Source organism: Pieris napi, chromosome 16, assembly GCF_905475465.1.
Source record: "Pieris napi chromosome 16, ilPieNapi1.2, whole genome shotgun sequence".
Lineage (NCBI taxonomy): Eukaryota > Metazoa > Arthropoda > Insecta > Lepidoptera > Pieridae > Pieris > Pieris napi.
The window spans coordinates 2,461,915-2,487,205 of NC_062249.1; the positions used below are offsets into that span (position 1 = coordinate 2,461,915).

At 33.9% G+C, this 25,291-nt stretch overlaps 1 protein-coding gene across 3 annotated transcripts in view; it reads right to left on the bottom strand.

The window, feature by feature from the left end:
• LOC125057223 (1-phosphatidylinositol 3-phosphate 5-kinase) overlaps positions 1-25,291 on the bottom strand; it is a 31,765-nt gene that overhangs the window by 4,662 nt on the left and 1,812 nt on the right. The window contains exons 6-34 of one of the 3 annotated variants that reach the window (XM_047660770.1): positions 24,199-24,332; positions 23,967-24,083; positions 23,190-23,243; positions 22,717-22,875; positions 21,774-21,894; positions 21,119-21,227; positions 20,822-20,933; positions 20,188-20,328; positions 19,151-19,745; positions 16,392-16,536; positions 15,708-15,825; positions 15,325-15,508; positions 14,554-14,685; positions 13,974-14,064; positions 12,790-12,989; positions 11,567-11,685; positions 10,461-10,583; positions 10,264-10,383; positions 9,185-9,271; positions 8,104-8,192; positions 7,158-7,288; positions 6,645-6,747; positions 6,326-6,467; positions 5,744-5,851; positions 4,865-4,984; positions 3,681-3,790; positions 3,199-3,283; positions 2,252-2,407; positions 937-1,140 (exon numbers count right to left, since the gene is read on the bottom strand). In XM_047660770.1, the coding sequence (XP_047516726.1) occupies positions 956-1,140; positions 2,252-2,407; positions 3,199-3,283; positions 3,681-3,790; positions 4,865-4,984; positions 5,744-5,851; positions 6,326-6,467; positions 6,645-6,747; positions 7,158-7,288; positions 8,104-8,192; positions 9,185-9,271; positions 10,264-10,383; positions 10,461-10,583; positions 11,567-11,685; positions 12,790-12,989; positions 13,974-14,064; positions 14,554-14,685; positions 15,325-15,508; positions 15,708-15,825; positions 16,392-16,536; positions 19,151-19,745; positions 20,188-20,328; positions 20,822-20,933; positions 21,119-21,227; positions 21,774-21,894; positions 22,717-22,875; positions 23,190-23,243; positions 23,967-24,083; positions 24,199-24,332 (4,090 nt within the window). In that variant the 3' untranslated portion in view covers positions 937-955. Of the gene's footprint in view, positions 1-899; positions 1,141-2,251; positions 2,408-3,198; positions 3,284-3,680; positions 3,791-4,864; positions 4,985-5,743; positions 5,852-6,325; positions 6,468-6,644; positions 6,748-7,157; positions 7,289-8,103; positions 8,193-9,184; positions 9,272-10,263; positions 10,384-10,460; positions 10,584-11,566; positions 11,686-12,789; positions 12,990-13,973; positions 14,065-14,553; positions 14,686-15,324; positions 15,509-15,707; positions 15,826-16,391; positions 16,537-19,150; positions 19,746-20,187; positions 20,329-20,821; positions 20,934-21,118; positions 21,228-21,773; positions 21,895-22,716; positions 22,876-23,189; positions 23,244-23,966; positions 24,084-24,198; positions 24,333-25,291 lie in introns of those variants that run through there. The other 2 variants (XM_047660771.1, XM_047660769.1) reach the window with 2 other exon arrangements.

Genomic DNA, 25,291 nt, shown 5'->3' on the forward strand with positions numbered 1-25,291 from the left:
TTAATAAAAAATGGCTATAGTAGTTGGTCGGTCAGTGGGTACCCTCTTCATTGGACGCACTGGCGTTGACATTTGGTACATAATATCGTTGATGCATTATAAAATTTGTGAGGAAACTCACCTGATTATATAACGCGTCGATCATGGGATCGACCGTTACCTGTGCTACTCGTTTCCTTTTCTTTCGTGGCGGTCCCTCGCGCTCCGAGTCGCTATCAGACGCGCTGCTGGTGCACGTGGAGTCCTCTTTGTCTTGTTCGCGACCTTGCTCGACACTTTTTTAGACTACTTGCCTGATCGGCCCCGGCGGCGGCCTTATCGGCATCGTGAGTCCATTACGCAATTGTGATGTATAATAATGCGTTTTGCTAATAATTAACACTAAGAAAGACTATAAGGTTTTAAGTCGTTATTGAGTTGTTTCGGTTTCGACCGCACGCGGCGAAAGTACACAACGCTATGACTGTGGAAATGACACCGTCCTAGCTGGTTAAGATAAGTATGAAGTTGAGGCGATTACAGCGCCATCTATTCTATCTAAGCGGAACTATTTCACTCGGTATGTATCGCACTTCGTGGCTAAGTATACATTGCTTCTTCATTATTATACAATGCTGTATGTTTTCCGGAGGCACATCAATAGTGAATGTTTTTTGTCTTGTTTAACACAAGAAGAGTGATAAGGACACAACACAATAAATTTGAAGAGATAAACGGCGAAAATAATTTGTTATCTGTCGAAGATTCTTTGTTTGTGGACACCATCATATTAGACTACAATTGAACTGCATTATACAAAATAATATTTGACTACTCCTCAAAGTAACCAAATGATATGATATTCCAGCCATAAACAAACATTTTTTTTATGGCTGGAACGATTTTTTTTTATTTTACAAAAATTTACTTTTAGTAAAGTTTTTGTTAAAACCTCACCTTTATTAATTATTCGCAACTAGACATCTTTCGTATCATTAAGCTGATGCCAATGTTCGGGACACTGCAGAAAGTATTTCCTCGCTGCGGCACAAAACCTTCGTTTGTACTGTTCCGGTGACACCACCGTGGGCTGACCGGAACCCAAGTTCTTTTTAACTAGATGTTCTAACTTCTTGTCCCATGTAAATGTTCGGATGTAGTCTGTAAAATTAAATATAATTTATAACAAATGGCGCTCAAAAAAAAACATCAAAGGGCCTCAGATTTCTGGTAATCTATGACAAAAATCGGTTGTCTGTAAAGTCGGTTTACTGACGATAGTTAAAAGTGACAACGTTACGAATCGCTCACTCAAGTAGGAGAGAGACAGATGTCGAACGCTGAAGAGCGCGGAGTCCGATTGTGCCTCTCTGTCGCTTCGCGCTCTCGCTTGAACTTCAAGCTATAATGGAACGCCTCAGAGCGAGGTAACGCCGCATGAGTCATGTTTTTTCGTGCGTGCAGCCGGCTCCATCGAATTATAAGAGGTTGTCACGTCAAAATATTCTACTAGGCCTGACACACGCCGTCCTCACCGAGGGACTATTAAATGCTCACATAGACAGAAAAGTCCGTTTGGGGTTTGAACCTACGACATCAAGACACAACATTATTACGTCTCAAAATTACTGATTAAATAGCTAACGTACGAACGTATACGTAACGAATACAAATACGAATTTTGTATTTTCCAAAATTACTTTTAACATATTTAAACTTTATAAAATAACTAATAGCTGCCCCCGCGAACTTCGTTTCTCCTTAATGTGATTTTACTTAGCCTGCCTTTTTAGCACCTACCAACATGGAACATTATGCTATGCTACCCCAGAAATTGTTCAGTGTTCTAGAATTAAAACATTTTAGGTTTTTCTGTAAATTTTTCTCTATAATAAACTTCAGAGTTTAAGTCATAAGATTTACAAATAAAAAATAGGGGTTGATTGTAGAGGGGTGAAAATTTAGGGTTGTATGTATTTTTTAATGGCACATTATAAAAAAAAAATTCGTCCAAAAAATAAAATGTTAAGGGTGGACAACCCTTATCACTTAGGGGTATGAAATAATAGATGTAATAATAGATGAAATAATAGATAGTAGCCGATTCTCAGACCTACTGAATATGCATATAAAATTTGATAAAAATCGGTCAAGCCGTTTCGCTGCCCATAGACACTCACATTGTCAGAAGGCTCGCAAGCTCGCTGGCTGTCTTTTAAGAATTGGATTCTTAAACGTGTTAAAAAATATAAAATACCGCGTCCAAACTCACCGATTATCCCTAGAACGAGTGTATCATCCTGTATTCCTAACAGAAGGGAGTAATCCATGACGTGATGCTGCGCCAAAAACGATGTGTCCCGCTCCAAACTAGCCCAAAGCTTACTCCCAGTACTCGACTCTACGTATAACTGACGGTCCCAACGCACTAAAACATACATTTGTATTTATTCAAGAACACACACGTCATGAATACAGGTAAATTTGCTTCACAGATATTTTTTGAAGTTATACTTCTTTTGGCGCGTTAGGGAAAATGATAAAGTAAATTTTTACAATGCGCGCGCACACCGTCACAAAAAACCGACATCCTGAAGTTAGCATTGTCGACATTTTAAAATAAAAAATGTCCATTTCTTTAATTATGTAGAAATATTTTTTGTTACTTTTAAATAAACTTTATTTAACTAGATAATGCGTTATAATAACACTATTAATGTATTCAATATCTTTTTTCTATTGTTAGTGTCGTTTTTTCTACAGACGTCGAATATGGCGAAAGATAAAAAAAATAAAATTTGCGTCTTAATCAAATATTTTACAATAAATGAAACATATTTCAAAATTTAATTGATTCGTATGGGATTTACACACTTATGCGATTGATCTATATTTTAATCCTAAAACAAATATCGGTATTATCATCAAGAATATGTCAATTAGAAATTGACAACACTCGATTTAACTGGCTTTGTGATTCGCGCATTTTTATTTAGTAGAAAACTTTTAACTGGCAAATATATTGTTTTAAAACATGCGTAATATTTTTGAAATTAAGAAAATAATCAAAAAAGATTTTCAGAACAAATATCGGAATAGACATATTATGTGGAAAATAGATTTTGACATACAATAATGACGTACCGATAAGATTTTTTTTAAAATAAGTTTTAAGTAATAGAACCTACATACACATTGTATTAACAAATAACTACTCACGCGCAAGAAGATTATCATCGACAAGCACGGCTTGATTCGGCGGCATCGAAGCAGCTCCCGTCGCTAGTCTGTGACGAGCGGCGCCCTTCGAAAGATAAGATAGATAATTTTTTAAGCTCTATTATTACATACTGCTTTGTGTCCCATGACCTTCTCAGTTCTCTAGTATAAATTAAGTACAAGAACTGGTGTTCCGGTGGAAAATGTGAAAGTTTTTGATTACTCTAACCATGTAAGATAGATTTGTCAATAATATTAAGTAATACATATTCATAACACCATTATTAATTTTAATTTAATTATTACAAAATTAACTCGAACTCGCGCGTTAGAAGAGGTCTTTGCCAAGAAGCACACCGATCTTCGTGATATACTGTAGTGAAAATATATTAAAGATCACAGAGTTTTGGAATATAAACTCTATATTATTATTATTAAATTAGGTAAAAATAAAATCTATAAATAGTATACTGTAAACTAACTTTAAGGTCAAACCGCATCATATCCCCTCTTGTGGGACCGTACCAGACGTGTTCTATGACCAGCACGCCGCTTCCCGCTCCGCCCACGCTGAACACGCCCAAGATGCGGGCTACAAAAAGAAATATCATTTTTAGAGAAGCATTAATTGCGTGTGAATTTATATTTTTTTTATGTAATAGGAGGCAAACGGGCAGGAGGCTCACCTGATGTTAAGTGATACCGCCCATAGACACGCACAATGCCAGAAGGCTCGCAAGTGTTGCCGGCCTTTCAAGAATTGGTAAAATTCACAAAGGTAAATGGAAAACCAATATGTTTTCTACTAAGTGAATATTATAATCTTCAAGTACTTGGTTTCTTTGTACCAAGGGATTTTTTGCGATACCAACGGCCAGAACTAGTCTGTTGCACAGATCCGTTCAGTAAACAACGTATCTGAATGCAGTCTCTGACACTATAGACATATTTATATGTTCGCAGAGGGAATTCACTGTAGCGATATAGTGTATCTTATGTATTTTATTAAATACATAACATAACCAATATCCATCTAAAAAAAATTCGATACTATCGTATTGACTGACTATTTCTGTGGATGAATAACTTTATTGAAAACTAATAATCAAAATCAAAAAAAGATGGGCAATATACACTGTATAAAATTTTGTATTAGTTAAAATCCTAAAGAAATATTAAAATATACTCAGAATTTTCATTTCGTAGAATTCTGACAGTTCATAAGTTCTCCACAAAAAAAGGGACAAATTTGATCCATTTGAGAGCAATAAAAAATAAAATCCTACGTTTTATGTTTTACTTACAAAATGGTAAATTTAAATATATACTGACACAAGTGACCTTATTCAAAAAAAACAATTGTTTCAATATTACGAACAATATATAGAATTAATTTTACTTTACGTAATTATCACTCGCCGTAAAACCGCCGCACTTAATAAAATGGAAACATTCACTAACAAATAAAATGTATGAATAGACTATAGACTGAGATGTTCACCCTCGTATTGAAATTGAAAAATGTGCCCGGCCAAAAAGGTTTGCCATCTCTGACATGTCAAATAATGATAGCTGTCAGAATTCTACGGAATTAAAAATCGGAGTATAGATTATACACCTAACGTTCTGAATCAATATTTATAATTAACGCGTAATTTCAACTCACCAAGCAAACTAGACGATCCATTGGCCCGACAACTAGTGACGTAATTGAAGTAATGCGGCGCGAACTCTAAGAATTGCTGCCATTCTGGTTTCGTCATCTCTTTTAGTACGTATCTGTCGTCTAAAATTAAAAAAAAAAATTATACAAAGTCACGTGCTTATAAGGGGTAATAAGCGTTGAAAAGCGCATTTGATGGAAGATTTGCCTTCGCTAGAAGTATTGAAGGCTACTTTTTATATATGTATGTTTGTTTTGATTGATATTTGTAGGATTTCTACATGTAGGTATCTCATATTTGCCTTTAAGTGCTTGTCACATTCAAAATTGTATTTTGTGTTTGTTTGTTTTTGTATCTTTCAGTGAGCCGAGCGTTGGCAAGCCTTTTATATAAAAAAGGCTGGCTATTCAAGGTGATAATTTATTAAATAAATCGAGAGTTATATCTATGTCAAGGAATCCTCGAATTATCAGCAAATGTTATGATCGAGTCAATTGACCGCTGATTTTTATTGTTGCTTTGGCTAATCATAATTTCGTCTATTACTTTCAAGAATCATAAATTAATTTAATTAGATTTGTTTTGTTATTATTTATTTCATAGTTTGGAATCAAAGAAACGAATAAAAGTACGGATATTGTTACGACCAATCATAACAGAGCAAATGTCTCGAGTGGGGTCGAGACGCCATCTTGACTTTGGACAGTGCGTTCAGGGAACGCGGACAGTACTGATTGAGAATTCAGTGGAGTATTGTGGTGTTGAGAGGTTGAACCGAGTTAACTTCCAAAAAAGAGAAGAAAAAACGTAACTTTAACTTAATAATTACTTTTTGAAATATACACATAGAGGACTAGCGTAATCCAATGACAATATTATACCTTTAGTTTTGCAGAAGGTAGAACCCGACTTCCCTCCCCTGGTGGCCCAGGGCACGCAATGCGCCAGGGACCTGATGAAGCCCTCCTCTATCTCACACACACCTTTGGCTGAAATATCACATAAACAATACATATTTAATAAAAAATACGTCTGCTATAAAACTCCACAAGTCGTTAACACAAATGACTTTTTAAGGCACTTTTTGTCGCAAACCACTACGTGGAACCAGCTACGCGTTTATGTATTTTCAAACGCGTACCAATAATTAAAAGGCCGGCAACGCACTCGCGAGCCTTCTGGCATTGTTGGTAGCCATGGGTTGTAGGTATACATTTTATAAATAAATCCTTTATTTGCCAAGATTGTGGTAAAAAATAAAAAAATCGAACAACAAGAAAAATCCGCACAATCAGCCATAATAGGCATGCAAATGTCATAATATGAAGCTAAGTCATTTAAAAGTAATTGTCAAACTTATGTTCTAAATATTCGGTCACGCTATAAACCCTAATCACCTACCTAATGTTTTAAAATCATGTTAAAAAATAAATTATGTAGTTAGTTATTAATAATATACTCACTTTCCTTCTCTTCTCTTCTAAGCGGGTCACAGCATTTATTTTCATCTCCTGACTCCGCTCTTTCTCCGCTTATATTAGCTAATAGCATATGTCGTAATTTGTGAAATTGTACTGCGTAGTACACGCGACATATTAAACCATCCTAAAACGTGATAAAATGTTTAAAAAACATCGTACGACTTAGAAGTTGACCAAATTGAAAACCAATGAACAAACGTAGAATAGAACCAATTACTCTCGAAGTACTTATTAATTAATTCAGTCTATCTTGTCTATGGTCCTCATAATGTAACACTATTATTTCATAACAAATTCTTACCTTTAACAACACTTCGATATGGTCATTAGATTTTGCTTTAGCTTTGTCCCCGTCAACTTTGTCTTTACTTGATGTTAAATCATCTTCTAACTCCGACTGAGTACTGCAAAACAAGAAAATTACACGTCGAATTAATAACGTCATTCGAGTTTTTCAAGTCGGTTTAAATGATTAAAACCTAGAAATATAAATACTTTAAAGAACGAAGTCATGGGTTCGATTCCCGGCTTTGCACCGATAGATTATTTCTATGTGCGCATTTAACTTTCACTAAACCTCACGAAAACATCGTGAGGAAACCGGCTTGCCGTAGACCCAAAAAGTCAACGGCTTAGATTATTTTCATCAGGGATAACGTAGGGTTCTAAGGTGAAAAAACACCTAAAACCGGCGCATGCGCAACTTATTAGTCAGATTATAGCAAAAAAAAACAATAATTAGGGTGTTTTTCTCGATAAAGGATTTTAGTATACAAAGAGATACTATTGGAGTAAATGTATGGACTTTAGGTACCTATGTCTCTGTTTGTGTTGCTGCAAGCTAAGCTGGTACGTCACAGACGCCAGTGTTGCCGCAATCACTGATCCAATTTCTCCCGCTTTCACCAACACTGGCAACACTCCGCTAGATATTATCATCCCCGTCTGAAAATTAATACATTTTTCATTCCCTAATTAGTGATATTTTTTAAATAACTCTGCACAAAGACACAATTAACATTACGAACTTTCTAAGAATTAATTAGTAATTTAAGTCTAATTTAATTTACTAATAAAACTAACTATTTACAATCTCTATAAGGGTAGGGTTGCCACCCTTACGTTATAATAAATTGTAAATATTGAACGTTATTTCAAGTAATTGTACTCTATACTTTATGTGAATAATAAAGTACACAAAAATACTTTATTTTGCGTGATGAGATTAGTTATTAGTAGATTAGTTGTAAATATTTTTTTTAAACGGAATTTAAAGGCGCTGTATTCATGTTTAAATATAGATTGTAAAGATGCTGTGCAATTGTTCAAGATAACAACTTATTACAAGCTGCAAAAAGCAATAAAAAATATATTTTTAAATATAATAATAAAAATAAATTGTACTTTACTTTGATATTGTTTTTTTTGTGAACCAGTTACCAATGCAAAAAAATTTGGTTGAAACCCTACTTAAGTTGAACGCTCTGTTCTTGTGTAATATTTTTTATCATGGTACGTGATGTAATATGAAAATCATAACGTTAGTAGGAATTGTGGGAATGGATAAATTTTCTGGTAGAACCGATTTGGTAGAAATTTGATATAGAGATCGATGAATGAAGACTATTTTTTTTTTATTTATGAAGTTGCAGTTTTGTTGAAGTTTTTTTAATTTTTTTTTTTTAGTTTATATTTAAATTTATGATTTTATAGAAATATAAATCATTATAAATTTTAGAAAAATAAAAAAAATGTATTACCTGATTCGAGGGTTGATTATTAGTGAGAAGCTGAGACAATATCTGTTTAACTGTCTTTTTATCACCTCTTTCTTCCTCTTCTTCTGTACCTAATAATCAGTATTTACTTATATAAAAAAAAAACAAGTGGCTACAACCGTTTTAGGTCTGGGCCTCAGATTTCTTTATATAGGTAAGTCAGTAAAAGTCAAGTAAGATCAGCCTTCTATGCCTGACTGAAAACTGTCACATACATTAGAAATTAGTGCAAGGTCTTTCCCGCTCCTAAACGATATTTTCCAAAAAAACTCTAAGTCAAATAATATAAATAAGTTAATAGAGTTGTGTTTCTATCTATGTGCGTATTTAAAAGCCTCGTATTCATGGTAAACATTTGTCTAACATTAGTTTACAACGTGTTGCGGAGTTGCTGTCATTATGTTGCTGTCATCATGTTGCAGTCATTATGTTGCTGTCATCATGTTGCTGTCATCCATGTTGCAGTCATTATGTTGCTGTCATCATGTTGCAGTCATCATGTTGCTGTCATCATGTTGCAGTCACAATGTTGCTGTCATCATGTTGCAGTCATTAAGTTGCTGTCATCATGTTGCTGTCATTATGTTGCTGTCATCATGTTGCAGTCATTATGTTGCTGTCATCGTGTTGCTGGCAACACTACGTGTTGCAAAATTTACAACGGCATGTTCTCGCCGTTGCGACCGTTTATAAACAGGGCAGTAGTGTGGAGCAATGATTAAATAATGCAATTAATAGAACTGTTACAATCAAAGCATTCTATACATCAGATACAGAGAACACAACAGTCCTTCCTTGGGCAACATTTAAACGCAGACTGGCGTTTGGGCAAAATATATTGATTTAAACAAAGCTTCTAGGAACTTTTTTGCCGCTCATCAACAATGTTGATCGACTGTTGCAAATGTTTACCATGAAAATTTCTATGTTCTCTAATCACCACATACGCAGAGAAATGTTGACCCTTCATGATAAAGAGCTTATACTTACCAAAGCAATTATTGTTTCGCAGGAAATCGAACTTGAAACTTTCGGGCTTATAATATGCACATGATAATCTTACCAATATGTTCCTTTTCTAAATTTACATCCAAATTGATTTCATTCGACGAGTCGCCGGCAGAATCTTCCGAATCAGTTCTGTCTTCCACTGAAAATCAAAATAAATATTGTTGCAAAGAATACATAGAGACATATGTCAAAATTATATAAACTAACGGTCAATGTCAAGTGTCCTTTTGTTAATTTTGTCAATCAAATTATTATTCGTTACCATGCGACAACGTGTTTTACTTATAAATATAACTTAAGCTTCGACGGTGCATTAAACTAATTAAAAACGCTTTAAGTCGTGGTATAAATAAATTAAAAAATAATAATAAATGGGTACAACCATTTATCTATACTCAAGTAGATAAAAATACAATAAACGTGTACTAAGCAAGAATTTGGAGTGTTTAGTGAGGTGATACAACAAGAGGGGGACAGGAGGGGAGAATTGGACAGGAGGGGCGAAGAGGGGGGGTACAACTGAGCGTTTTCTAAGGCAGTTTTTGCCGCTCACCACCGCTATTTTGAACCAGCTGCCCAAGGAAGTATTTCCGAACCAATTTGACGTAGGGTCCTTCAAGACAAGAACGTACCAATTCTTGAAAGGCCGGTAACGCACTTGGTAGTCCTCTGACAATGTGAGTGTCTGTGTCTATAGGCGGCGGTATCACCTAGCATAAGGTGAGCATCCTGCCCGTTTGCCTCCTATTACATGAAAAAAACGCCCATGGATACACTCAACGCAGATGGCTCGCGTTGCTGGTCTTTAAACAAACTATATGTAATATGTTGTATAGGACCTTGTATAACATAGGAAGCCTTCAATTATCACGTCACGCAATTTTTGGAGATTATTGCCCCCCCCCCCCCATTTAACGCGCCGTAACGTTTTTCTGTACCCATGTATAGTAAAACGTTTCGTGACCACCTAGTGACTCTTTATACCTAAAAGTTACGAATATGTGGTGTAAAGTACTGGAAAGTCGAAAACAATATTAACAATAACGCATAATTCAATCCCCGCCCTGCATCGTATCCCCCCCCCCCCCCCTCTCCCAAAATTCGTTACTATATACTTGAACGGTCCCTTACCATTAGACTCCATGATCACTTTGTTCTTAGTATTGGGCGATAATTTGTCCTGTGCATCTCGTAACATCTTCTCTCCAGTTATTATGTTATCATACACATTCCACAGACGTCGGACTACTTCTGAAAAAAAAAAACGTTTCCACTAACTTATTTTTATACATCAAACGTGAAGAATACGTATTAGTTTTTAAATTTACCAGTGAGAGATGTGTTAGAATGCGCAGGCGCAGTAAGCGCTAAGTGGATTTGTTCCATGTGTTGTTTGAACACGCTGTATTCACGCTCTGCATCGCCATCACCAACGCTTAATGTTTCATGGCCTGAAAAGGAGAAAGGCCTTTTATTTTATTTAATCATGCGTATTTATCCGCGACTCTTGCGATCCAGGAAGCAATTTTTGCGAGTACTAACTTGCGAGTACTAACTTGCGAGTACTACCATCTACGATTAATATAAATTTGTATTAAAAATTTGTCGACACGAACTGTCATTGTTAGGGCATCTTGACTAAGCATCCAGTAAATTTTTTTTAAAAATGTTAAGCAAAATAATGGAACTGAATTTTAACTGACTTCGCTATGCAGCTTACGCAGTCAAAAGTCATTTATCCATGTAGGTAGCACAATGTACACTTATGAACGTCAAAAAAGAAACATTAAATGCGTCTAATTTTACATTTACTACCAGTTCTCAAATCAAGGGCGTAGAACGGAAGAGAAGAACTGGCAATAAACTCTCCGCCACTCTTTTTAATCTCCAAGTTTTTGTTTTACACAACGTTTGTAAGGAGCTGCAACCATTACACCATGTTCCACATGACATCTTAAGTTATTAATAAAATAAATAAAAAACAAAGATTTGTCCTCGTATTAGCAGGAGGCATGGTAAAATAGAGCGCGCACTTACATTCTCGTGGGAACAACATAGTAAAAATAACTAACATCACCGCATACACGAATTCAAGTACGACCAGTACCACCACAAGTAGCACCCGTTCACGAGTATGACGCATGGCCTGCCATCGGCCATAGAGTTTCATTTAAAAATAAATTTTAATTTGCTTCAGAAAATTCTTGATTCAAAGTAGAATCTAACAAATTCGTGACCAAGAAGGTAGGTGCGAGTCCCAGCTGAAGGACTTTCGGCTACGTGTGCATATCTTCGTACGGTGAATTAATCATGAAGAAAACGGCGTTCCTTAGACCCAATATGTCTGCATGTCAGGCACAGAAGACTGAATAATAACCACGACAAACGTGTGACTAATTCGAATCATACAAAAAGAATATTAAAAAAATCTTACCTTTAAGCATAAGTTCGTTTAAATGCGCTATCAGCGAGTCCCGCATCTGTTTTGTGTCATAGTCGATCGAAATCACGTCTGGGGGCAGCTGGATATCGTATGTTTTTATCTTATTGTACCTAAAAAATCGTTGTTTGTAAAGTCGTTTTACGGACGTAAATATAAATAGTTTAACGTGACAACGGCATAACAAAATATTGATGAAATGATTGCATACTTATGTCTTCGAGTAGAAGAGAGATAGATGAGACGAAAGCGTACATGAGCGTAACGGGACAATGAGTCATGCTTTTTCGTGCGTGCAGCCGGCGTTCATCGATTTATTAGACGTTGTCACGTCAAAATTATCAAAGGTTATCAACTAAGGTAATCACTTTCTCATTTCTAGAGATTATAAAAACCCCAAATCTTCAACAATTACGGTACAATGGGTACATGTATAAATTATATAAGCTATTAAATTAATTATTAAATTATATAAAATTGACACAATTTTACGCTGCAAAGAAAGAATTAAACAAAAACATTGTTATGGCTCCATAGTACGTGATAAAATATCAATGTTATTTATTTTAATTCCTGCTAATATTATACCGCTATGTATGAATGTATTTAGTAAGTCAATACTGTATTATTTATTTTTAAAACAACATACATGCTTAAAAAATATGACGTCATAATTTTTACATACATACACGTCAATTATATTAAAACAGAAATTAAAGACTACCAAGAAAAAAAAGTCACAGTTACATAAACGCTTAAACTAACTAGACTTTTAATTACACACATTAAATATATGGTAATATATGGTTTAGTGAAGTCAATACACCAGAGGCAAGACTAATACGTAAAATCAAATAGAAAAGTATCGGAAGATTTCTGTAAAAAAATTAGTAAGCGGTCCTTAGGCGTATTTGGAACTAAACGTAAAGAACGAACATGCATTATATACAAATACTAATGTAATTTTCATGATAAACATGTTTCATGCGATCGAGATAGTAAGATCTAAATAAAAATTAAACCAATTTGATTAAAACACTCATTTGTCTCTTATCATCCCAGTGTACACACCATTTGACAGAAAGAGACAACATACTATTTCAATAAAAGTTCACCTAGTTTAATAAGGGGAATATTCTACTGGAAAAGAGTACACATTACATAGAATACATTTCCCTACATACATACATACATACATAGACACATAAAGAGCTCACCTGAAACAAGCAGTAGTGAGTCGAGTAACGAACGCGTGGGAATGTTTGTTCAGCGGATGCGCGCACAACTTGCGTCCGTAGCGCGGTGCCGCGACGCGCTGTCGCACGTACTGGGCCAGAGACAGCCCTAACGCCGACCGGGACAGTGGCACGCCACGGGATATTATCCCGCACGCTTCGCAACGGGACCAGAACATTACCTACATAATATTCCGATATATTACAGTATACAGTAGGGTATTAGGCTAGTAGCATATATATTATGGTATTAGCGTAGTAGCAGAGATACTATGGTATTAACCCTAATACCACCCGGTAGCAGTTATATTATGGTATTAGGGTAGTGGCAGAGATACTATGGTATTAACCCTAATACCACCCGGTAGCAGTTATATTATAGTATTAGGTTAGTAGCAGATATATTATGGTATTAGGGTGGTAGCAGAGATACTATGGTATTAGGGTAGTAGCAGTTATAATATGGTATTAGGCTAGTAGCACTAGTAAAATCTCAACGTACCGACAATTTCTGCCCGTGAAATATTCTTGATATAATCAATACATGCGATCTACATTGTTGAAAAGAAATGACGCCAGTGTCGAATTAAAGAATTATGAAATTAGATTATAGCATATAGCTATATATATAGCATATAGATATATAGCAATACAAAATTATCAGTCAGGAAATAATATAAAAATTGGTATATAAATAGAACTATTAATTAAAATCATTCTTTAAAGTTAACTACCGATCATTAATTAAAGTCTTCCGTATCAGAATTAATCAAAACAATAAGTCGTATAAGATTTAGCAACTGAATATCGCTAATAATCACTTCGCGTACCATAATGAACCCTTTGTTATAGAAATAGGGTCTAATTTGTATATTTTTTATATTACAGGCGTCACACCGTGTGACGTCACACTCACACATGCAGGAGGTTTACTCGATGTTAAGTGATACCGCCGCCCATGGACACTCACTTGCCAGAAGGCTCGCAAGTGCGTAGCCGGCCTTATAACTTCAATGAATAGCTGGTTCCTCACAGTGGTGGTGCTCAGCAAAAATTGCCTTAAAAACGCTCAGTTGTGAAACAACGGACACCGAGGTGATACGAGTTGAATTTTGTATTTTGCCTCGACATCCGATGATGCAACTCATCTAACATTAAACGTATACCTGCTTATTTTGATCCTCCTTGGTTTTGTCCACATTGCTGTGTCCAATCGTGTTGCATGTAATCGTTATACACACGTCACCGTGGACAAATCTGAAATACGTAATATAACACTACATAAACTAAGATATATATCGAAATTTTAGTTTTTTAAATATACGTTAAATGCTAAACACTATGAGTGAACTTTAAAATAAATGAAGGACAAACAATATTTTACGTAAGAGTATAAATGGGCTAGAATATAATAGAGTAGAATTAAAGCTACTAAAAATCTGTAAAGGTTAAACATTGATTGCCTGCTGAGTACGGAGGTTCTTCAATTGTCTTGACTTAAACACTAGTAAAAGGAATCCTATGTCTCTGAATACGTATTACATTATATTTTACAGATCTATAAAACGCAATTTACAGAAACATAAATATTATGATTTTATGATTTTTGTACAAAATGACTTAAAATGCTTTTCCTAACATTTGACTACAGATTCTTTCTTTCGACTTAAACACGACAAGCTAGCAAACACAGTCGCAATACACATATATCATATATAACTTGTAGCTTAAAAATATGTTAAATACCTGCGTATATGCTGGTTCATCGGCACATGACAGTTTGGTGATGGACATTTGTGGTCTGGGTTGAAGCAGTACTTCTCTAAAAAAGCGCCCAAAGATATATCGTGACGACCGTACATCTCCATCGTCACTATCCTAGAATTGAAACCCATTTGACAATCCAAATAATTTCTTTCTAAATCCAGAAAATCTTTGCAAAAATACGACGATTTTCTGTTTTCATCTATTAGGAATTTAATCTTGTAGCGTAGTAGCTAGATGTGCGCCTTAAACCTTGAGTTTGAATACGGGCTGTGTCAATGCCAATTAATGGGGAATTTTTATATGCAATTAACTTGTTTTGGTTAAGAAAAACATATTGAAGAAAGCTTCATATCTATAAGACTTAGTTTCGAGACATACGAGAGTAACTCGCTAAGTCTTAAGTCTGAATTGAGATGCCCAAAAATCTTGTATCAGACTGAAGGCATGCAGTCTATTAAGAGGAAAACAATGAAATCCTAGGCCAAGATCAAGAGATGATGTTTTTTTTTCTTTTATCTTGTTATGCATAGACTGAGGCGCGACTTGTTACAAACCCGGTACCTTCATACCACGTTTAAGAGGGTTAGGTGTACTCATACGAATATGAATAAAAATTTGAAAAACATCAATTATAATTTGAAAAACATCAATAATAATTTTAAAATAATCAATTATAATTTAAAAAATATCAATAGTATATCTGGTGCGTGATCAACGTCAAATAAACCAGATATAATTAGGTAAACTTACCAGGGATTTACACAAAAGTCTGGAACATTGGGAGATTTATTGCAATAACTATACAACAATAAACTCAGTCTCTGATGGTTTTCTGGGTCCAAGGGGTCCAAGGACTCTGATTCTTTCTTTTTGTTTGTCTCTACCTCACTCAGTACCGGCTTAACAACCGATGGACTGTATTTCGGACATTCCGCTGAAAATATATTTTTCGAGATCAAGTTTAACATTCTAAGATGGCCATTTACTGGCTAATTTGTCTAGTAGTCAGCATACTCAACGGCTGGCACACAAAAGCTGTGACAAGTCTTGCTTTTTATAAGTTATTTTGTTTCTAATATATGTTGAAAAAAACTGTATTGACTTATACGATTAGTATTGATATGTATTCTTACGTTTATGTTTATCAGCAACAAGCCGGCAACCAGTCGCTCTGAAGTTAGCAAGCATTCGTCTTACGGATAAATCATCGGCCGGTGCTGTTATCGCTTGCTTCACGAAAGGGTGGGGCTCCTTAATCAAAATCACTGATTTTAATACCCTATTATGTGCGTGTTAATTATTAATTATAATCCATGAAAAAAATTGTTAATTTTCACACTTTGCACATAATACATATTATTTGAAATAATAAAATAACTAAATCATTTAGGTCTAGGCCTCATATTTTTGTATCAGTATTATGATCAATTGTAGGTTGATCAAGGCCTCCTGTGCCTGACACGTTTTTAGACTTTTTAGGTCTATGGCAAGCCCATTTCCGAGATAAAGAAAAAAGCTAAATATTTTTTTTTAGAAAATATAAAAAGTAAAGTATTAAAGAAAATAAATAATAAAACCTATACATTAATTTAAGGAACGGAAGGTAAACGAGTAGGCAAGTCACTTTGAAGAAAGTGCTGACGGTCGCCCATGGGCACCTGCGCCTCCGCGTCAACTTGCGGGTGTTATCCACGTTTATTATTAAGGTAACTTTTTTAAGAAAAATAATTCAATAATTGAGTTAGCTTCTGTTGGTGTAAGGAAGTCCTAACTAATGTACCAAATCTTGACGAAGATACCTACTACTAGAAGCTTACCTTGAACTGTGTTTCCACCGGTTTAGAATCCACCTGGTGCCTCAATTCCCGTGGGGTATGGGGGGGTTGGGGCCGAATGGGCCTAGGCGGGGCAGGAATCACTATGTTAGGCGACATCGATAGCACCACGTCATCGGTACACCATCTAAAAAGTGTTGCTTTAACTTGAAATTTTGTGATAAACTTATAATTTACTAGAAGACCCAGCCAAGCGTTGCTGTGACTAAGATTTTTGTTATATTACATAGTAGTAAACTATTCAAGAGAAACGGCAGGAAAACACCAATCCACCATGCTTTTTTGGTGGTTATGCCATTAAATTGTAGCTTATGTGAAACGTTGGTAATTATTTTGATAAGGATCAATACCTAGGTACGAATAAAGAGCCTTTTCTAGGTGTGATATTTTAATTTAAAAAAATTAATAAAAGGACGCTTATTGTGACGTAACTATAAACGATAGAGACATGCTGTCGCGACATTTTTATAGATAGTGATGTGTCCTGAAAAATTGTAATGCATCATTTTGTTCTATCATTAATAGTTTTCGCAGCGCACACGATTGAAGGAAGTTTTTTGTTTATTTTTTTACACCTTGGGTTAGATTATTCAAGTTTTAGTAAGCATCCCTAATTTTATGAATAATTTATAATTAAAACATAGCCTATATCACTCGGGAATAGTGTAGCTTGCCAACGGTGAAATAATTTTTGAAATCGGTCCAGTAATTTCGGAGCCTATTCATTTCAAACAAACAAAAAATCAAACCTTTCCTCTTTATAATATTAGTGTAGATTATGCCTGAAATCAAATTATAATTTTCTTATGCAAATTACGTTATCTATTGACACATTTCGGTGTTATCTGAATTTAAATTATTGGTTAGGCTATGACTAATTGTCCCGTTTCGCTCATTGTCCCGTTACGCTCATTGTACGATTGCGCTGCATCTATCGTCCGTAAACAGAATTTACAAACAACCAGTTTTTTAAGATATTAATTTTTGATTCAGAACAATACAACATTTACTTACATGAGAAAATATACTGATACAATAAAACATTACGCGTATTAATTAATTGTATATATGTATTACAATAGTAAAAAAAGTACAACAGCAGCCAAGAAACAGAAGACTTACTAAACAAAAATACAGCAATTCCAAATTACAACACAAAAAGGAAAACAAGATAAAACAATACAAAGAAACGACACCAATGAATAATAAATAGAAATTATAGACCAGTGCCGATAATTTTTGAAACCTAAAAAAATTACAGTAGGATGAAACCCATTAGAAAAGCAGGGGAATATGATCAAAATGAAAGGAAAAATAAATTACGGTCGATCTGAGGTCGGGAAGGGGTAGGGGGGGGAGTTTTAAGGGTAAAAAACGGCTTATCTCGATTTCCGGCAAAACTACAAGTCCTATCGAAGAAAGTTAAATGGCAAAGTTGGAGGTAATAAAAAGATCTAAAACTTTTGTATTCACACATTTTTCACATAACCTCAAAATTTATGTGAAAAATTCAAAAAACCAAGTTTTTGGTTTTTTATTTTTATCTTTAACAAAAATATTTTTTTTTTAACGAAATTTGGTGAAAACTTACCTTTCTATGTCCCAAATACACTGTAATTTATTTGATTAAAAATATTTATTTGTTCACCTTATTTTGAATTAATATCGAAAAAACACCCTAATTTTCAATCGAAAATTCTGACGTCAAAATTTCAGCTTTTTTAAAAAAGTTGGTGTGCTTTCAGTTCGTTGAAATCTCTACTTTCCTATGGTAAAAAAATATATATATATTACCATAGTAAATCTTCTCAGAAAACGCAAAAAATCGTATGCAGTAACGCCCAGACCTGTCATCCCCTTCCTTACTTCTCTATGAAATACGAAAATTTTAGCCCATCTAAAGGCTAAATTTTTTTTTAGGTCACTCAGGTATATATAAGTTATCTTAAAATAGTAATAAATAGGCATCTGATTATAATTTAAAGAAGATTCATAGAGAAGTAGGGAAGGGGATGACAGGTCTGGGCGTTACTGCATACGATTTTTTGCGTTTTCTGAGAAGATTTACTATGGTAATATATATATATTTTTTTACCATAGGAAAGTAGAGATTTCAACGAACTGAAAGCACACCAATTTTTTGAAAAAAGCTGAAATTTTGACGTCAGAATTTTCGATTGAAAATTAGGGTGTTTTTTCGATATTAATTCAAAATAAGGTGAACAAATAAATATTTTTATTCAAATAAATTACAGTGTATTTGGGACATAGAAAGGTAAGTTTTCACCAAATTTCGTTAAAAAAAAAATATTTTTGTCAAAGATAAAAATAAAAAACCAAAAACTTGGTTTTTTGAATTTTTCACGTAAATTTTGACGTTATGTGAAAAATGTGTGAATACAAAAGTTTTAGATCTTTTTATTACCTACAACTTTGCCATTTAACTTTCTTCGGTAGGACTTGTAGTTTTGCCGGAAATCGAGATAAACCGTTTTTTACCCTTAAAACTCCCCCCCCCTACCCCTTCCCGACCTCAGATCGACCGTAATTTATTTTTCCTTTCATTTTGATCATATTCCCCTGCTTTTATAATGGGTTTCATCCCACTGTAATTTTTTTCACTTTTTATTTATTTTAAAGGCTATCTGCACTGGTCTATTATTCAACATTTTGTTATTAAATTATGCAAAAAATTATTTTCTAAGTCTATTGAGAGTTACAGAATTACTGCTTCAACTCACCTTTCAGCTTTCGTATCAGCCTTGAACTCAGCTTCGACTGGTAGAAAAACATCATCCTCCATCGACACAGTAGACCTCAGTGGATCACTGAAATCCTTAATCGGAACTCCACAACTAAGGTTTTTATCACTATCCATTTTACGATATTGTTTTCTCACCGGATCCTCATTTTCTTTAAATTCAATTTTTGTTTCAGATTCATTTGTTTGATCATTTTCTTCATCTTTTACATCACTATCCACTTTACTTTCTTCAACTTTGATATCGTAACTAATTTTCCCATCAAAAATATCACTATCATCGGATCCATTTGTCTTAATCCTTTCCAAAACAGCTTCACCAACTTCGATGTCTTTTTCAACAGTTTTGGTTTCTATTGGCTCTTCTATAAAACTCATGCCTGGTTCTGGCAATACAGCTTCAATGTCCCCTAAGAAGGCCTTTTCCAATTTCCAGTTATAGCACGCAAGAAGGATGAATTTCGCTACTTTTTTTACACGTGTTAGTTCTTGTTGAGTGCCACCTCGTAGTAAAATACAGCATCCCAAATTAGGTTCGGCGCAGCCTTCTAGAACCATTAAGGTTTTACTAGAATCTGGAATGGATTGCAATAAAATATTATAACCATCTAATCTGGTATAATAAAAGAACGCAGATATTCGTTTATTAATAACTTTAGTCCTCTATCTCTTTTAACCGGAAACATTGTATAACCGTGATTAAACATTTATGAAATAGATTTTGGTTGTACGCCATATATGTTGCCAATTAAATAATGAAAGAATAATATAGTAGTATAAAAATATTGATTATATTTATAAATAATATAATTTTACATTTGACAATGACATAAATTAAACAAATAATTTTACATAAACTCAATAATTTATATTTTTAGTTTAAAAAAAAATATATTATGAACGAACGTATTAAATCATGCGGTAATTCATGTATAATAGTTGACCAGGAGTTATTTAACTTTATTAAGGACAACTAGAATCCGAAGATAACTATCATAAATTAAAATGAATACTTACAATTTTTAATACTAAAATTCTTGCATGTACCAAGTTTGGGCATGCCGATGCGTGCGTCAATAGACGCGACAAGATCCGCGCGTGCGCATCGCGACACACGACGTAACGTTCTATCGCGCACTCCTATTGCCAGAGCCACACCTGAAATAATAGGAACTATATTCATACTAGGTTTTCAATTCTACTGTAATCTTTTTTAAACCATAATTAAGGTAACTAAGTAGATTATAGAATATTTGTTAAATATTTATATGTAGAAAACAATTATTTGACACACATACATGAATATACCAAATCCATCACCAAAACCACCAAAAAAACCAAACCATTTTTGTTACCAAAGAATTCCTGCCAATATCGCAAAATAACCGAGCCGGCTCTCAGTTACCTAACCTGATTTGAAACTCGGGACTTCAAAACAATTCATTCAACAGGAGTGAATGAATTGTTGAATTAATATAAATATTAATATCTCTCCTCTAATTGAATCCCTTTAATTCGCCTATGAATTACTACCGGAAACACTACATTGGTATTTCTCGCAGCGTACGAGTAAATCAATGAAAAAACATCAACTACTTTAGAATAACTGTTGCGATATTAATTATATTAATAAAGCCATAATATATCTCACCCTGTTCCCTCAACGCATCCTGTACGCCGCGTGCGACGCCCCCCTTAACGAGCACAACGCGCGGACGCAGCGCTGATATGCGCGCGGCACATCGTACTAAATATTCTTGTTCCTGTAATTAGCAGAATAATATCGAAAAAAATCCCGAGAGCTGGCGAAAATCATTATATTTTTTTTAATTTATCATTTAATGAAATTTAAACAGTTTTATTAATACGTTTTAATATGTTTCTTTGTTTTTGATCAATAAAATTATGATTACAATACTAATATATTCAGAGCACAGATTAATATTACCTGCATTAGGACAGGCTCCAAGGAGGTAAGTTTCCCCTCAACCCGTTGGTACGCGATTGAACAGTCGAGGAGTAATACAGTAGGGTTTGTTATCTGCCGAGGCATTCCTCTGTTAAAAAATGTTTACTTAAAATAGCTTTATACAAAGAACTTTTAAGGTGGTAATTGCATGCATGAAGTGGTGTTTTCAACTTAGGGTCCTTCAAAAGAGCGTACAAATCGAGTTTTCTGGCATTGAGTGTCCATGGGCGGGGTATCACTTAATATCAAAAGATCATTTTAAAAGAGTAAGTATGGAATTTCTTCCTCATTCTTCTCCATATGAAACTACCTTTTGGAAGGGGCAACTAGTAATTTTTTTAATATTTTGACTTTCAAAACTGCCTTTTCAATTGGCCTTATTATTATTTTTTTGTTTGACATCAGATGAGGCGCCTGCCCGTTTATAGAAGGTTCTATAAAAAAGTACACCATAGTCGATACAGGGATTGATTCATTAAAACTTCAAATGTGCAATTAACAAATGCTCGTACGTCGAAGGTAAACATCAAAAGAAAAATGTTCCAGGCACAGAAAGCTCTAAAAAATCTAAGAACAGAAGCCAAGTCCCACATAGGGCCCTAATGGGCTATTTAGGTTTGAACTTAATACATACCTATGCACAACATTCTTGGATATAACAACGCCAGGTACAACCACACTGTCTCGTTTCTCCCCACCGGGGACTTTCTTTACTTGGACGTAGTTTCGTACATCTATGTCAGCGCCCATTAGGTCTGTTACAAAAATTAAGATAGAATTACCTATTAATATAATTTAATAGGTTATATTTCCATAAACTCGTGAATAGAAAACTTTATAGCGATTTTTAAAGTTGGAATACACATTTCATAACAAACTATACAAAATCAAAAAGGATCATCTCGCTATGAATTAGTTTACGAAGTTAGTTAGTTTACAAAGTTAGTTAGTTTACAAAGTTAGTTTACAAAATTAGTTAGTTTACAAAGTTAGTTAGTTTACAAAGTTAGTTAGTTAACAAAGTTAGTTAGTTTACAAAGTTAGTTAGTTTACAAAGTTAGTTAGTTTACAAAGTTAGTTAGTTTACAAAGTTAGTAAGTTTACAAAGTTAGTTAGTGAGTTTACGAAGTTAGTTAGTTTACAAAATTAGTTAGTTAGTTTACGAACATTTATCCGATTTTGGATCTATAGAGAATAGATCATACTCAAATATACAACTCCTCCAATATCATACACATTTAGGTCAAACTACTTCTTTATTTAGTCAGTTTATTTAATCCAATACGAGAATAGGAAACTCTAATCAATTCGCAATTAATGAAGACATTTTTTTCAACAACTTGGCATTAAGTGGCCAACAAAAACATTTGTAGGATATGTAAAGTTAGTATTAACATATTATGTACTAATATAACAAAATGCGCTAAAAAAGTATGTCGTGACAAGTTATTGTAATGAATTGTACCTATACAGTAGAACCACTTTTCGTTTGTAGCAGGAATGTCTGAGTACAGTAAAAGTATTATATTACCAGACTTAAATTTAAATATCTGAAAAGCTATCAAAATTGTATTTACCTGGTGCAGTGATATTAGCGGCGTGTACACAGAGCGGATACAACACGTCAGCCCAGCTAGAACATAGAGCCTGTCGCGCGAGGCATTGGCGTAGTAGCAGCTTTATATGCTCCACCCCTGATTCCTCTATCGCTTTACATATAGGCCGCACTTCGCTACCTTAAGACATTTTTTTTTAATATTTAACAATATAGTATATTTAACTGTTCTTTAAAACGTAAATTTAAGAGTGCAGTGCAGTTTTTGAATGTTTTTAGAAGTTTCTAAGAAATGTAATAAATTAATAAGAAGAATTTGAAGTAATTTTTTTTTTGTTCAGTGTTGAAATGAAATCATGAAAAATATTATTTAATGAATTGCATAAAGGTGTATTTAACATGCACAATTTAATGTATTCTGTTACTACACATTTTTTTGCTTTGGCTAAACCACATTTGATATAGTGCATCTTTAATTGGACAAATAATACTCACTATCATCGTTTTCTATAACCAATGGTTCCTCTTCTGGTGTTTCAACTGCCGGTTCTGAAATAAAACCAATGTTAAAAATATTGGGAAATTACAAAATATTTAACTGGTAACTCTCTCGTAGTGGTGATGAGACCAAAGAAAACAAACAGTTTAAGACAAACAATTTTATTAATTTAAAGAAAACATCTAACGAAATGCTAAAAATATAAAAAGTGATTTAAAGCAACCGCTTTATAGGCTTTTCTTAAAGTAAGTCTTGTATGTAATAAAGGAAATGATTATTATTTCCCGAGAAATCAAATTAAAACGTCCTGAGTTATACGCCATGCGCGTTACGCGCCCTAACAAGTGTTATTTTCCAACAGGAATATTTTTCAGACATTGAAAATGACTTTTATCAACAAATAAAAATTATTTAAAATCTAACATTTATTAAACAAATACTAAACATAATAATTTATTTTAATGTATCTTAACACGTTTTGTTTAAATGCATACTGTAAGCAAAGAAGTGTCTGTCACTGATTGGAAACGGAATTTTCATCTGAGGCCTAGCATATATAAGTTTTTGGGTTATATTCTCCGATGTTAATAGAAAACTGTTTGTTCAAAGATATACGTGAAACTGACAGAATTTTATCCAAGATAAAAACGGAAAGTAATAATATATTCAATCGACATACTAGCTTAATATGAGCCATTATTTTTCGAACGAATTTCAATTGTTTTAGAGATTAATATCACCATTCTAACGAACACAATATTCCTATACTTCACCTCTTTTAGTAGACTTTCTAAGTCGCGCTGAACTATCGCCTAGATTCAGATCTAGACAATAAGAAGACACACTCTCAACCAATCTGGTCGTTTCGGCTTCTTCATTGTTCTCATCAGCTGAAAGAACCAATAAAAACAATAAAACTTAAATCTACTTTCAAAAACTGCCAAACCATTAAATCTATATAAAGTTTGACATATTTGACAGCGCTAAAGATGTCGTATATATTACTTGAGACATCAGGTTCGGTGCAGACCAAATTCAGAGGCCGGTAGAGGCCATAATCAGCGAAATGTGGTGGATCGGTCACCTGCTCCATATAGCCTTGTTGCAAGAGACTCTGACAGAACATTGACGCCTGGGCCCTGAATAAAAAGATTAATTTTTATCCATTATAAAATATGGACAAAAGTAGTGTTACGTAAGGTTCATACGTTTATTATTGTTCAAATACTTCTTACTAAGAAGTGATTGAATAATATTCATGTGAGTTTTATAAAGAAAGTAAGAAATAAAGTTATATACTTGTTTTAAAGTATTTTATAATGCAGGTCGCGAAAACAGGTAAAATTAATTTATGTTCCATCAATTTTTTAAAAGTAAATGTCGGTTGCCCTGGGGAAAAGTCGTAAAAGCAAAATCTATTTTTTTTTCAGGAAAATAAAATTATTAGGATACTATGTACATTAAATATGCAAATATATATCTAATTAAAGCAATTTTTTCATATTCGACGAATGAAACATTGTTAACTAGTAATAAAATAAAAATAATAATAAAAATGTATTTTTAACTATTTTAATTTTATTACAGTAATTTATCTAATCAGACTGAAGGGCAAAAGCGTTTTATGATTGTTTTTCTGTTTAAACATAATTACGAACGACACAGTAATCGCACATTACAACGGTAATTTTGACGAATGTCTAGAACGTAATAATTAATTACTTAACCACTCTTCGCAGAATTATTAGCCTTGGTGAAACAGAGTTATATTATTACCACCCTTTCTTTGTTTTTAAACTGTCGCATTAACTTTTATGATTATTCAGTAGAATTACTATGGTTTTATTTAATTATTATAGTTCTTGCGAGATAAAAATCTGTGGTGCTAAAACCTTATTAGGTCTGGGCCTCAGATTTCTGTATCTGTTTCTTGATCAATATGTATTTAGCCTTTTCCTGCTCGCTCGGTATAACTTGGAGGCAATATTTTAACCTCTAATAAATTAACGAGTTAGATTTAGGCCGGTAACATGTTTTTAACTGAAGTTAAAATCATAAGCGTACCATATGGTTAGATGTTAACGCGTACTCATTATCT